The sequence below is a fragment of the Oncorhynchus mykiss genome, chromosome 8, assembly GCF_013265735.2.
Source record: "Oncorhynchus mykiss isolate Arlee chromosome 8, USDA_OmykA_1.1, whole genome shotgun sequence".
Classification (NCBI taxonomy): Eukaryota; Metazoa; Chordata; class Actinopteri; order Salmoniformes; family Salmonidae; genus Oncorhynchus; species Oncorhynchus mykiss.
In genome coordinates, this window is record NC_048572.1 from 48,742,636 (window position 1) to 48,758,519 (window position 15,884).

General features: G+C 42.2%; 1 protein-coding gene across 4 annotated transcripts in view; it reads left to right on the top strand.

Moving 5' to 3' along the window:
- The window catches only part of tnk2b (tyrosine kinase, non-receptor, 2b), a 124,605-nt gene that overhangs the window by 63,823 nt on the left and 44,898 nt on the right, over window positions 1-15,884 (top strand). For all 4 annotated transcript variants that reach the window (XM_021612735.2, XM_021612733.2, XM_021612732.2 and 1 more), the window contains exon 2: window positions 6,933-7,110. In XM_021612735.2, coding sequence (XP_021468410.1) covers window positions 6,948-7,110 — 163 coding nt within the window. In that variant the 5' untranslated portion in view covers window positions 6,933-6,947. The remainder of the gene's footprint in view (window positions 1-6,932; window positions 7,111-15,884) is intronic.

The window sequence follows — 15,884 nt, forward strand, 5'->3', positions numbered from 1 at the left end:
GGGAAACATTGATCGTGTTAACTAACTAGAAAGTTGAGTGAAGTTCAATCTGATATTTCTTCTGCGTGGCAGTACCGGGGAGCTATGTACCCTCGGGAACATTGGTTATGAACACACCCTTCTGTCCGTCTTCAACTGTTTGAACAGCATGCTTGTCCACTTTGTGAAAATGTTGAAATAATAATAATATTTTTTAATGCTCATTGCACTTTTTATAAAACACAGACTACAGCTAGTATAAGTCTGGCTAAAATGCTGCTAGCAGTACGTGGTACCGGAATGTTGCTCACAACAGAAACTGAGCATTAATTTTCCAGAATCAATCAACCCATTTTAGTAGGGTCTGCTCTTCACACAATTTGAGGAGTTAAAACACAACCTTTCTAACGATACCCTTTTTAACTTCTCTGTTACCATAAAATAATGTCTCAATGTGTTTCGGTGTCCATATGACGGATTCTGTTGGATCAAACCTCAAATGCAAATAATGAGTTGAAGCTGATTGTTGTCAGAAAGGAAGAAGTGATCTTTAATCTTTGTTGCTCTGAGTGGCAGGGGGAGGCGTTTGGTATCTGTGTCTGTGGGAAGATACACAGAAACGGAGGAGTGAAGGAGACGACCAAAAAGTCAACATGAGAACAAGCGGACATATAAGCTCATAAAAACTAAAAATAAGAAAAAAACTTGATTTTTGCGATAAAGGCGTTTGGAATATTGCTCAAAATTAACTTGATATACTGCCCCGGGCCAAAATGTAAATTAGCTTGGATTGCATAAATCCCTGACCCAAAGATGGTTTATTGCCAATGAAAACTCAAGTAACTTCTGCAGCTGGGTATTTTTTAAGCAACAGAGACACTCTGAGACAGACAACAGGTCATGATGTTCATTGCTTCACTTTGCCAAATGTCAAAGCCCTTCCACATGACGGTCATTGTTTCACATTGCGAGGCCAATGCTAAATGCCTTTACCCAGTTATGAACTGCAAAGATGAGTTCCATTTGCCTGTTTAAAAAAACTTGCTTAATAATTTTCTCTGGCTTGACCAAACCTCACCACAACAGCTGTGCTTGCTCTTCTTGAGCTTAGGACGACATACTAACACAATCTACCCACTAAATGTATTCTACTAAACACACTAATGAATACACTATATATACAAAAGTATGTGTAAAAAAAAAAATAATAATAAAAAAAAAAAAGTACACAATTCAAATTAGTTGTTTCAGCTATTTCAGCCACACCCGTTGCTTCACCATCTGGCAGTCTGACGAACGAATCTGGGTTTAGTGGATGCCAGGAGAACGCTACCTGCCCGAATACATAGTGCAAACTGTAAAGGTTGGTAGAGGAGGAATAATGGTTGGTTTTTCATGGTTCAGTCTAGGCCCCTTAGTTCCAGTGATGGAAACCTTAACGCTAAGGCATACAATGACATTCTAGACGATTATGTGCTTCCAACTTTGTGGCAACAGTTTGGGGAAGGCCCTTTCCTGTTTCAGAATGACACTGTCCCCATGCACAAAGTGAGGTCCGTACAGAAATGGTTTGTCAAAATCGGTGTGGAAGAACTTGACTGGCCTGCACAAAGCCCTGAACTCAACCCCATTGAACACCTTTGGGATTAATTGTAACTCCAACTGCGAGCCAGGCCTAATCACCCAACATCAGTGCCCAACCTCGCCAATGCTCTTGTGGCTGAATGGAAGCAAGTCCCCGCAGCATTGTTCCAACATCTAGTAGAAAGCCTTCCCAGAAGAGTGGAAGCTGTTATAGCAGCAATGCCAATGATTTTGGAAAGAGATGTTTTGAAGAGCAGGTGTCCACATAGTTTTGGGTATGTAGTGTACAAGTCTAGACATCCTAAACAGTCTCCATGTCTCGATTAATTCTTGAGACGCTCTGACTTTAAGGCTAATGTTACAAGTGGTCGAAGTAGGCATCCACAGATCCAGTTGAGGAAAGCACTGCTTGCTTTTGCCTGGCTCTGTCTCTTTTTGTTGCCTGACTCATTTTGTCTCAGGAACACTGAGACAAATTCCTCTGGGCTGACTTGTGGAGACTACAGGGAGGTTTTTTGCGCAGCATGTCTTGAGAGCAGTCCAGGACCTTTTGCATTTCTTCATTCCGACTAGGGGAATGAGTTCTGGCCAGAAGCATTTTTCACCAGGGACTTCTTGTAGCTCTTCCAACTCCATTCCATTACTCCAAATCCTCCCTCCTTTCTCCCTCCACTTGGAGGTGAAAGTTAGTGAGCTCAATCCTCAAGGAAAAGACAGCATTCTGAAAACTTGTGGTGGATTTGTCATTATATTGCACTTCATATCCAATTGTTTCAGACCAGAAGGTGCAGATGAAAGAAAGGTGACAGAGACCTGACCAGTTTTTTTCATACCAGACACTGCAAGTCAAGGGAAGGAGACGAGCAGAGAAAGCCACTTTAGACCATTGAGATGCAGCCTTTTCTGTTGGCCAGCATTCCCCACCGCCCCGTGACAAGTGACACCTAGCAGCGGAACACCTCGTCCAGCTTCCGCCCCTCGTGCCTCCTAAGCGCCAAATCCGTGTACACAACGTCAATATTTCTCTTTCTACTGCCAACTGCCTTGCTCCAAAAAGGTCAGTGGAAACTTACTACCAGGGCACAAGACTGATACCATTTAGTGGCATTTTGCGACCCTTTGACTTGACTGTGTGACTTGCGATTGGTGTGAGCTGCAGATTCTACATAGTCACCTCACTCAAAGCGTCCTATTTTTAGGAGGCTAATGACATGATTTGGTCAAACAGTAAAGTGCATTATCCTCATGATTCCTGTAATGAAAGTGTCTGTCCTGAGTCAGATGCTGTGCCTGTTTCGCTGGGGCCTGCTGCTGTGATGAGCGAGCTGCTCTCACTGCCTCTCCCATTGCGCTCATGGAGAAAAAGAAAAGTGTCCTGATTTGTATAACATTTCAAAATCCAATAGTGGGAAAACACAACTTGTTTAATATTTGTTTGTTTAATGAAGAGATGTTCCTGAGTGTGGATGTTTGTGTGTGCGTGCTGACAGCTTTGTTGAAGAGAGGAGGTTCTCAGCGTTCTGTAGGTATACCTTTGAGCTCTATAGCACCTATTTGACAACCAATCAATTTGATATGGCTTTGAGATACGGAGCATGCAAAATGCACGTTGGCCATTGCGTGTGTATGGGCCTCATTGGGTAGTATGCTACAACTGCAAAGTTTATTTTTAGGACATTACATTTACTGTTAGATTATTACATAGCTTATACCAGTGGGTATTACATTTAGTATGCAATCTAGCTAGTGTGTTTTGAGTTTCCGCTTACTCGGGTGGTGAATTAGCCCCAAATAAATTAGCCTATGATGAAGATCTAGGCAAATTAATCTTGATTGAACAAAAGTCTGTAGTCCTATTTTTAACAGTAAAATATAATAAAAGCCTAATTGCCAACCCAAAATTCATGACAATCACTGGATTAGGTTGCACATCAATATATCTCGAGTCATGCATTCTTGCTTGAACTTGTTAGATGAAACCTATTTATTGAATACCATCTCTGTAGTCTATTACACTTTTTAAAGCACTGTTGAATGACATAAAATGATTAGGCCTACTAATTCGTTCTATTCCCTGACGCCGTGAAAAAAACTGAAAAGGTTAGTGGCACCAAGGGAATATGTTAGTCTGGAGCCCCAACAGTCTCCCCTCTTTCCTTTGACTCCTGCTTGTTCTCGTGTTGGACTGGACAGATGCTAAGATTGTTTAAACGTTTCAACCCCGACATTTAACCTCTTTTCGGTATCAGCTCTGACAAGCCTGGCTGCCAGGCAAGGGATGTCGACTCATGTCTTAGGCACTGCCACGAGAGGTGACACTTTGGTTTCAACAGCTAAGCAGGGAAGTTTCAGCATCGTGTCCAAAATGAAGATTTACAGAAGTTAATGCATGAGTAAAGTACCTTGTAGAAAAAATAAAGTATCTTGTAGAGCAATTTCTTTTTCCGTTTTCCACAATACAGTTTAGCATAGTGGCTTTTATTCAAACACCTGACTTCAGCGAATGAATTATCTGAGGATAGCACCCCAGTAAACAAAGAGAGAAAAGCATATTTAAACCCTGCAGGCGCGACACAAAACGCAGAAATAAAAATATAATTAATGCTTTACCTTTGACGAGCTTCTTCTGTTGGCTCTCTAATATGTCCCATAAACATCACAAATGTTCCTTTTGTTCGATTAATTCCATCGATACAAAATGTCCTTTTATTTTGCGCGTTTGATCCAGAAAAACACCGGTACCAACTTGCGCAACGTGACTACAAAATATCTCAAAAGTTACCTGTAAGCATTGTCCAAACATTTCAAACTACTTTTGTAATAGGTATTTTTTTAACGTAAATAATCAATAAAATTGAAGACGGCATATACTGTGTTAAATACCGGAGGAAAACCGAAGCGGAGCGTGCTTTCAGGTCACGCGCCTCTAACAAAGAGTACACTTGCCTCATTCTGAACAGTGTTACTTCTTCATTTCTCAAAGGAAAAACCTCAACAAATTTCTAAAGACTGTTGACATCCAGTGGAAGCGATAGGACCTGCAGGATAGTTGATTAGAAATCTGGATTCTCAATGAAAACCCATTGAAAAGAGAGTGACCTCAAAACAAAACAAAAAATCTGAATGGTTTCTCTTCGGGGTTTCACCTGCCAAATAAGTTCTGCTATACTCACAGACATGATTTAAACCATTTTAGAAACTTCAGAGTGTTACTAATATGCATATCTTAGCTTCTGGGTCTGAGTAGCAGGCCGTTTACTTTGGACACGCTTTTCATCCGGATGTGAAAATACTGCCCCCTGTCCCAAAGACTACTTTCTACTTGGGGGTTGTCGAAATGGATAAAGCCCTGTTGCCAGACCACTAAGAGGTGTGAAATTCCAAAGTGCTGCTTGGAACATTGAGACAGGAATATTACTGCATGTGACCTTGTAGTGGATTCGTATCAGGATGCAAACATCTGCTGTAACCATTTTGAAACACATTTGAATTAAAATAGAAGTAATCTCTTCTCATGTCACTCATTTGAGTGATGTGTCTATGTCTTGCTAGTTAGTGAAAGGTTTTTGGACTTGGTCATAAAGACCTGTGTGTGTACATGGGTGCATAAGTGTGGATGCGCTATCAGGTGTGTGTCTGCAAAAATTATGAGTGGAGATTGTACTTCATTGTCTGCTTGACTGACTAATCGTAGACTTATTTTAACTATGAAACTAAAAGAAGCGACACTCCAGTCTCCAACCCAAACCCATTAACTGTTGAACTGCGAAAGAGGAAGTCATGACCCCCTTTGCTCCTTAACCTATGACCCTGCCTTGGTCAATACCGGAATCCCATCAGTCACAAAAGGCTGATTGAGTCCTCTGACCTAAATGACATACAACTTAAAAACCTGAGTGACATCATATAATTTTGCAATGTCTAACTTTTCTGGAGATCTTAACTGCAAAGCCAGGGAAGTTGGTTTCATGTATGCTCGTGAGAATTGTTGTGAAGTTGCAATTTTATAGATCCGTTTCAGTACAACAGTTTTTGGGAAACCAATCAGATGCTACTGTACCAATGCGTGTGACATCAAGGAGTTGTCAACTTGTCATTGAGGAAACTTCCAGGCTTTTCACATAGCATTAGAAGTTTAAACAGCATAGCACAGGAGCTACTGTAGCATGATGTCTGTTTTTCTGCAGTAGACCACACACACACACCACACTTATGAGGCACTCACTGAGGCACTTAAAGACTTCCTGACACTCAGGTGACCCCTTGCTTGTCTTCTTATGGGGTCAGGTCTAGATGGGATACAGCTTTTGTCAGAAGTTGATTTAACATTTTTAAAAATGTATTTATTTATTATTTTCTCAATTTTAGCTAAGCCTAACCCTTTTCCTAACCTTAACCTAATTCTCCTAACCTGCTGCGTTATCTTAAACCTGCTACGGATAGTCCATTTTGACAAAAGTTGTATCCCTTCTAGACAAAACCCTCTTACGAAAGAGGAGACCCCGTATCTGAGGTACTAGTAATTGCTGCTCTTCAGCAACCAATCACATAAAACTTCTCCCTCTCTCTTTTTCCCCCTCACTATCGTCTCCGTTTCCGAGCCTCTGTCTGTCTGTCTGTCTGTCTGTTTGTCTGTCGGTCCTTGATCTCTATCAGGACTAGATAGGTGGATAATTGAAAGCACCTGATATCCGACAAACGCTCTGAGTCAAATGGAGAGGAGAGCATCCGGACATGTTTGATAGAAGTCAAAACAACTCTTGGTATCCTTATGACATTTGTTTGTCAGTTTCAGTTGACTGCTTTCGCCACATAGACAACTCGGCACAGTAGTCGATGTGTAGGCTATCAACCAAGAGCATGCAGCTCTATATACAGCTCTATATATTCTATGCATGGTATGTTTGAGAATGATGAAAAGGGCATCAATTGTTTGGATAGATAGGATATCTGGATAGATTGTCTGTTTGGATAGATTGACTGTGACTTTTGAGGGATGTAATGTAGGCAGGCCTACAGTACATCATGGTACAATCTGATGAGCGGTGCACAGTAGGGTACGTGAAGCCTGTTGTGTATCATCTGGACAGCAGATGCTCGTTTTCTTTTCCTGTGTCTATGTGTACTGATGTGTCTGTCTACCAATCCATGACAGTGCTAGTGTATTATTGGGGGGGGGGACGGACGGACGACGACTGGTGTGGTAAATTGCTGTATCTGGTTCTGACTGTGAAGAGGTTGTGTAGTCTTCTAGTTTTGAGTGTTTGTTTTTTTGTACAGGTAATGTGTGCATGCGTGCGAGGAGGGCACATAATGGCTCAATGTTTAAACCCGGTTTCTCCTCCATTTTTCGTGTGTGTTTTATCCAGAAGCTAGGCAGTAATATGCAGTCGGAGGAGGGCACAGAATGGCTCCTGGAGCTGCTGATGGAGGTGCAGCTGCAGCAGTACTTCCTGCGTATCCGCGACGACCTCAACGTGACGCGACTCTCCCACTTCGACTACGTCAAGAACGAGGACCTGGAGAAGGTCGGCATGGGGCGGCCCGGTGAGTTTTATAGTGGGGGTGGATTGTGTGTGCATTCATGCTGTGCATTTTTCATCCAAGTGCATTAATGTAGTATTTGTTTGTGTATATAAGGTGAGGGCTCAACCAAGTGTGTGTGTGTGTGTGTGTCCACATTTTTCTTTTAGATACCCCTACCCGATGTGTAACAAAACACAACCATGTTTTTCCATATGTCTAAGGTCTCCTATATATTAAATTATGTTCTTTTTCTTCTTTCTTTTTTTACTGCAAAAGTTGTTACATTTCTATATATTGTGACACACCCCCTTAACTCAAACAGCACAGAATAATACCTGGCTGGAGGGGGAGTGGGCCACATAAGCTCACGTTACCTAATATCGCAAGCTTTGATATGGCAAAAATGTTTAGTACAAGTAGTCAATTGGCTGCTCTACATACAGAAATAAACAACATTACAGTAACTTAAAGCATTTTGGAAATATAAACCTGTAAACACACAGATACAATAAGCAGAAATATAAACTATGAATATTTATGGTGAATGTTAACTTCTCTTTTTGGTAGATGTTCAATTGACCACTTTCCAAGTCAATTTTGCTGTCATTCACTGCTGAATGCGTACAGTTACACGTTTTTAAAATATTTTGTGGCTATTGTTATTGGTTCCAAGGTAACCAAGTGGGCTCAGACATCGAAATCCAATTTTGGGGTCCAGGTTTCATTAAAGGGTGTTGTGTATTTAGCCCCTAATTACAGGGGCAATCACAGATATTTTATATTTTTTCTCAAATCCAATATGGTGTCCAAAGTCAAATATTGCTGCCATAATAACATTTGATGGAGGTTAAATCACCTGTAAAGTTAAATTTTTTAAACGAGAGGAGTTTTTTTCAGAATTGTGTATAACACTCCTTCATGCCTACAAAGACTGGTAGGAATCCATTTTATTCTAAATCCAATATGGCCAACATGATTACACTCAAACACCTTAGCCCTTGTTCATTTTGTATTGTGTTATTCTGTATTTAAAATGGTTTCATATGGCTCTTGGTATACTTAGGACTATGAGTGGCACTGCCATGCCTGTTGTTTGAATAGCCAAAGCCTTTTGGTCCCCTAAAAGGAGGGGACTATGTACAAAAAGTGCTTTAATTTCGAAACAGTTTACCCGATATGAATGAAAATTCCCTAAAATGTAACCTCATAATTTCAAATCCAAAGTGCTGGAGTACAGAGCCAAAACAACAATAAATGTGTAACTGTCCAAATACTGCTGAAACTTTGATTCAGTGTGTGTGTGAGCCTGTGTGTGTGTGTGTGAGCCTGTGTGTGTGTGTGTGTGCCTGTGTGTGTGTGAGCCTGTGTGTGTGTGAGCCTGTGTGTGTTTGAGCCTGTGTGTGTGTGTGAGCCTGTGTGTGTGTGTGAGCCTGTGTGTGTGTGTGAGCCTGTGTGTGTGTGTGAGCCTGTGTGTGTGTGTGTGTGAGCCTGTGTGTGTGTGTGAGCCTGTGTGTGTGTGTGTGAGCCTGTGTGTGTGTGTGTGAGCCTGTGTGAGCCTGTGTGTGTGTGTGAGCCTGTGTGTGTGTGTGAGCCTGTGTGTGTGTGTGTGAGCCTGTGTGTGTGTGTGAGCCTGTGTGTGTGTGTGAGCCTGTCCGTGTGTGAGCCTGTCCGTGTGTGAGCCTGTCCGTGTGTGAGCCTGTGTTTGTGTAAAGGGAAGGGGCTCGACCATAGCCTTCCAAAAAGCCACCACCAGTAAAACAAAAGGCCATATGCTGGTGTTAATCTCTGGGTTATACCAGTGTGTTAGGGCCTTTTGCCTCCAGTGCGTGCCAGGCACACAACCAACCAAGGTAATGAATGGCAGCCTCAGGAAGAAGTAGGGAAATGCCAGGCAGGGGAAACTACACTAAACAAAAATATAAACGCAACATGTAAAGTGCTGGTCCTATGTTTCATTTGCTGAATTTAAGTTTTCCATACACACAAAAAAATATTATTTCTCTCACATTTTGTGCATTAATTTGTTACTTCCCTGTTAGTGAGCATTTTATCCTTTGGCAAGATAATCCATTCACCTAACCGGTGTGGCATATCAATAAGCTAATTAAACTGCACGATCATTACACAACTGCACCTTGTGCTGGGGACAATAAAAGGCCACTCTAAAATGTGCAGTTTTGTCACACAACACAATGCAACAGATTTCTCAAGTTTTGAGTGCAATTACAGTGCCTTGCGAAAGTATTCGGCCCCCTTGAACTTTGCGACCTTTTGCCACATTTCAGGCTTCAAACATAAAGATATAAAACTGTATTTTTTTGTGAAGAATCAACAAGTGGGACACAATCATGAAGTGGAACGACATTTATTGGATATTTAAAACCTTTTTAACAAATCAAAAACTGAAAAATTGGGCGTGCAAAATTATTCAGCCCCTTTACTTTCAGTGCAGCAAACTCTCTCCAGAAGTTCAGTGAGGATCTCTGAATGATCCAATGTTGACCTAAATGACTAATGATGATAAATACAATCCACCTGTGTGTAATCAAGTCTCCGTATAAATGCACCTGCACTGTGATAGTCTCAGAGGTCCGTTAAAAGCGCAGAGAGCATCATGAAGAACAAGGAACACACCAGGCAGGTCCGAGATACTGTTGTGAAGAAGTTTAAAGCCGGATTTGGATACAAAAGATTTCCCAAGCTTTAAACATCCCAAGGAGCACTGTGCAAGCGATAATATTGAAATGGAAGGAGTATCAGACCACTGCAAATCTACCAAGACCTGGCCGTCCCTCTAAACTTTCAGCTCATAGAAGGAGAAGACTGATCAGAGATGCAGCCAAGAGGCCCATGATCACTCTGGATGAACTGCAGAGATCTACAGCTGAGGTGGGAGACTCTGTCCATAGGACAACAATCAGTCGTATATTGCACAAATCTGGCCTTTATGGAAGAGTGGCAAGAAGAAAGCCATTTCTTAAAGATATCCATAAAAAGTTGTTTAAAGTTTGCCACAAGCCACCTGGGAGACACACCAAACGTGTGGAAGAAGGTGCTCTGGTCAGATGAAACCAAAATTGAACTTTTTGGCAACAATGCAAAACGTTATGTTTGGCGTAAAAGCAACACAGCTGAACACACCATCCCCACTGTCAAACATGGTGGTGGCAGCATCATGGTTTGGGCCTGCTTTTCTTCAGCAGGGACAGGGAAGAGGTTAAAATTGATGGGAAGATGGATGGAGCCAAATACAGGACCATTCTGGAAGAAAACCTGATGGAGTCTGCAAAAGACCTGAGACTGGGACGGAGATTTGTCTTCCAACAAGACAATGATCCAAAACATAAAGCAAAATCTACAATGGAATGGTTCAAAAATAAACATATCCAGGTGTTAGAATGGCCAAGTCAAAGTCCAGAACTGAATCCAATCGAGAATCTGTGGAAAGAACTGAAAACTGCTGTTCACAAATGCTCTCCAGCCAACCTCACTGAGCTCGAGCTGTTTTGCAAGGAGGAATGGGAAAAAATGTCAGTCTCTCGATGTGCAAAACTGATAGAGACATACCCCAAGCGACTTACAGCTGTAATCGCAGCAAAAGGTGGCGCTACAAAGTATTAACTTAAGGGGGCTGAATAATTTTGCACGCCCAATTTTTCAGTTTTTGATTTGTTAAAAAAGTTTGAAATATCCAATAAATGTCGTTCCACTTCATGATTGTGTCCCACTTGTTGTTGATTATTCACAAAAAATACAGTTTTATATCTTTATGTTTGAAGCCTGAAATGTGGCAAAAGGTCGCAAAGTTCAAGGGGGCCGAATACTTTCGCAAGGCACTGTATTATGCTGAATGCAGGAATGTCCACCAGAGCTGTTTCCAGAAAATGTAATGTTAATTTCTCTAACATAAGCTGCCTCCAACATCGTTTTAGAGAATTTGGCAATACGTCCAACCGGTCTCACAACTGCACACCATGTGTAACCACACCAGCCCAGGACCTCCACATCCGGCTTCTGCACCTGCGGGATCGTCAGATGTGGGAGGACGAGGTGCTGAGGAGTATTTCTGTCTGTAATAAGGCCCTTTTGTGGGGAAATCTTTTAAATTGTTGCATGTTACTTTTTATATTTTTGTTCAGTATTAAACCATGGCTAGCAGAGTACCATAATGAGTCAATCTTAAGACTAAAGCTTTTTTGTACGTTTAAATCTAAGGATACTTCAGCTAGTATAAGGGACTGCAGATTACATTTGGCTATGTAGCTAAAACTGGTGAAATGTTTGTACATGGTCCCTGTCGAATAAACAAATAAAACAAATAACTTCTCCCTCTAGTTAGCATTCGAATGGTAACAATATTTTATGGTTATTTATCTGATGCCTTCATCCAAAGCAGCAAATCAGTCAACAGAAGTGCCATGCATTATTACAATAACATTTGGGAGGCAAACAACAAATCTATAAACCATATTGTGATATCCCAAGGAGCCCTGCTGCCAAAGAGAAGCTTTGTCTTCAGTAGGTCACTCTCTTTCTGTCCTCTCTCTGCTTTGTCATATAATATTTTGTATTTGTCACATGCTTCGTAAACAACAGGTGTAGACAGTGAATTGCTTACTTACGGGCCCTTCCCAACAACGCAGAGAGAAAAAATATAAAATAACACAAGGAATAAATACACAACAAGTAACATAACTTGGCTATATACACAGGGTACCAGTACCAAGTCGATGTTCAGGGGTACAAGGTAATTGAGATAGATACACAATATATACAAGCGTATGTGGACAGGTGTATATAATCGAGGACACAGCCATGCAATCTCCATAGACAGACATTGGCAGTAGAATGGCCTGACCGAAGAGCTCAGTGACTTTCAGCGTGGCACCGTCATAGGATGCCACCTTTCAAATCAAATCAAACTTTATTTGTCACATGCGCCGAATACAACAAGTGTAGACCTTAACATGAAATGCTTACTTACAAGCCTTTAACCAACATTGCAGTTCAAGAAGAGTTGACAATATTTACCAAATAAACTAAAGTAAAAAATATTTTTTTTAAAGTAACAAAATAACATAACAATAACGAGGCTATATACAGGGGGTACTGGTACCGAGTGTGTGGGTTGGTACAGGTTATTTGAGGTAATTTCTACATGTATGTAGGGGTGAAGTGACTGTGCATAGATAATGAACAACGAGTAGCAGCAGTGTACAAAACAAATGGGAGGGGGGTGTCAATGTAATGTCCGGTAGCCATTTGACTAATTGTTCAGCAGTCTTTTGGCTTTGGGGTAGAAGCTGTTTAAGAAGCCTTTTGGTCCTATACTTGGTGCTCCGGTACTGCTTGCCGCGCGGTAGGTGAGAAAGTCTATGACTTGGGTGACTGGAGTCTCTGATACTTTTATGGCCTTTCCTCTGACACCGCCTATTATGTAGGTCCTGGATTACAGGAGGCTTGGCCCCGGTGATGTACTGGGCCATATGCACTACCCTCTGTAGCGCCTTGCGGTCAGATGCCGAGCAGTTGCCATACCAGGCGGTGATGCAACCTGTCAGGATGCTCTCGATGGTGCCGCTGTAGAACTTTTTGAGGATCTGGGGACCCATGCCAAATCTTTTCAGTCTCCTGAGGAAGAAAAGGTTTTTTTGTGCCCTCTTCACGACTGTCTTGGTGTGGAGGAGGAATAATGGTAATGGGGAATTGTTTCATGGTTCAGGCTAGGCCCCTTTGTTCCAGTGAAGGGAAATATTAACGCTACAGCGTACAATGACATTCTAGAAAATTCTGTGCTTCCAACTTTGTGGCAACAGTTTGGGGAAGGCCCTTTCTTGTTTCAGCATTACAATGCCTCCTTGCACAAAGTGAGGTCCATACAGAGATGCTTTGTCGAAATCGGTGTGGCCTGCACAGAGTCCTGACCTCAACCCCATTGAACACCTTTGGGATGAATTGGAACGCCGGCTGCGAGCCAGGCCTAATTGCGCGACATCAATGCCTGACCTCACTAATGCTATTGTGGCTGAATGGAAGCAGGTCCCCACAGCAATGTTCCAATATCTAGTTGACAGCCTTCCCAGAAGAGTGGAGGGTGTTATAGCAACAACCAAGGGACCAACTCCATATCAATGCCCATGATTTTGGAATGAGATGTTCGACGAGCAGGTGTCCACATACTTTTGGTCATGCAGTGTACATATGGGTAGGGATAAAGTGACTAGGCAACAGGCTAGATAATAAACAGCAACAGCAGGGTGTCTGAAGAGTGAAAAGATTTGGTGCCAAAAGGGTCAACGCAGAGAGTCTGGGTAGCTATTGGTTAACGATTTAACTAACTATGTAGCAGTCTTATGGCTTGGGGGTAGAAGCTGTTCAGGGTCCTGTTTGTTACAGACTTGATGTATCGGTACCGCTTGCCGTGCGGTAGGAGAGAGAACGGTCTATGACTTGGGTGGCTGGAGTCTTTCACCGTTTTTAGGGACTTCCTTTGACACCGCCTGGTATAGAGCTCCTGGATGGCAGGGAGCTCGGCCGCAGTGATGTACTGGGCCGTACGCACTACCCTCTGTAGTTCCTTACAGTCGGATGCCAAGCAGCGGTGTTGCAGCCAGTCAAGATGCTGTCAATGGTGCAGCTGTAGAACCGTTTGAGGATCTGAAGACCCATGCCAAATATTTTCAGGCTCCTGAGGGGGAAGAGGTGTTGTCGTGCCCACTTCACTCTGTTGTTGGTATGTGTAGACCAATATTAATTCCTTAGAGATTTGGACACCAAGGAACTTGAAGCTCTCAACCTGCTCCACTACAGCCCAGTCAATGTGGATGGGGGTGTGCTCTGTTCCTGGTTAACGCTGAGGTTGTTATCCAGGCAACACAGTGCCAGGTCTCTGACCTCCCTATAGACTGTCTCATCATGGTCGGTAATCAGGCCTACCACTGTTGTTGTTTACAAAGTTAATGATGGTGTTTGAGTCGTGCAGTTGTGGGTGAACAGGGAGTAGAGGGGACTAGGCACGCACCCCTGACCCGCCCCCCGTGTTGAGGGTCACGTGGCGGATGTGTTTTTGCCTACCCTCACCACCGGTGGTGACCTGCCGGGAAGTCCAGAATCCAGTTGCAGAGGGAGGTGTTTAATTTTAGGGTCCTTAGCTTAGAAATGAGCTTGGAGTGCACTATGTTGTTGAACGCTGAGCTGTAGTCAATTAACAGCCTTCTTTCATAGGTGTTATTTTTGTCCAGGTGGGAAAGGGCAGTGTGGAGTGCAATAGAGATTGCGTCATCTATGGATCTGTTGGGGCGGTATGCAAATTAGAGTGGGTCCATGGTATCTGGGATGATGTTGTGAGCCATGACCAACCGTTTCAAACCATTTCATGGCTGCAGATGTGAGTGCTACATTGGGCGATAGTAATTTAGACTGATTATCTTGGTATTCTTGGGCACAGAGACTATGGTGGTCTGCTTGAAACGTAGGTATTAGAGACAGGGTCAGGGAGAAGTTGAAAATGTCAGTGAGGACAGTTGCCAGCTGGTCAGCGCATGCTCTGAGTATGCGTGCTGGTAATCCGCCCGGCCTAGTGAATGTTAACCTGTTTAAAGGTGTTAACCTCTCTACGCACCGAACCCGTTAGTGGGATTAAATTCGACAACATACGGTGATCGCGACATAAATAGTCATATTAAACATTCATGAAAATACAAGTGTTCCACATGTTTCGAAAGCCTAGAATCTTGCTAATCCAACTGCGTTGTCAGATTTAAAAAAGGAGTTACTGCGAAAGGATACGATGCGATTATCTGAGGACAGAGCCCCATAAAAAAAGCTATTTCAACCAGCACAGGCGTAACAAAATCCCAAATTGCAATAAAATAAATAGATTACCTTTGACCTTCTTCCTCTGTTTGCTATCCCAATGCTCATTGTTACACAATGAATTGTCTTTTGTTTGATAAAATCCATTTTTATAGCCTAACACAAAACATTTTGTGAACCGCTTGTGTCATGAATTCCGTCTCCATTAAATTTTCGACGACACATTCGATGTAAATAGACACACTGAACGTGACTTTTCCAGTCATATTTGGTTTCATTGCAATCAACTGGTTGTTTGTAACACAACCAAACGTGATGGGTAATTTCGCGGGACGTATTGACTGAAAGAAACCGATTTGAAGACAACAAGTAATGACATAATTGTGCACCAATGATATGACCGCAGTTTCGTTGATTGACTGTTTTTTAACCCAATGACCACTGATTGTCTTGAAATCTTGCTTGGTCGATAGCCAATGAGCTGAGGTAAATGGCAATATGTAATGGTTATGTGTTGGAAGACCAACCCATGTAGTAAACTCCGGCGTAAAGAGGGTCATTCGCCATTGAAGATTCATACTGGAAGGAGCATGTTACGCACAGCACTATGTTGGAAAAGCGCATCTTCATCTGTTTATATATCAATCAGTATGGCGACTAAGCCAGGGAAAGCTAAATCTAAGTCTAGATATACAGATGTACACACAATTTTAGAAGAAATTGATCGGGAAAGTGAGACAGATTGTTGGAGGACGATTCATTTTGCTAGCATAGCTTTGATTCCCAAATGGAGGAATATTTTTTGAACGGAGAGGACATCGTTTTGGACTGGTAAGTTCTTCTCATGCTAATGCCGTTGTTTGAAATTAATAATATAAAATATTATTTGTGATTTTACATTTTTTTTGTAGCAATATATAAAAATGTAGTCAAATGTGTAAAGTACACGTTGGCTATACATTGTGGGTGGGGGTATGTTT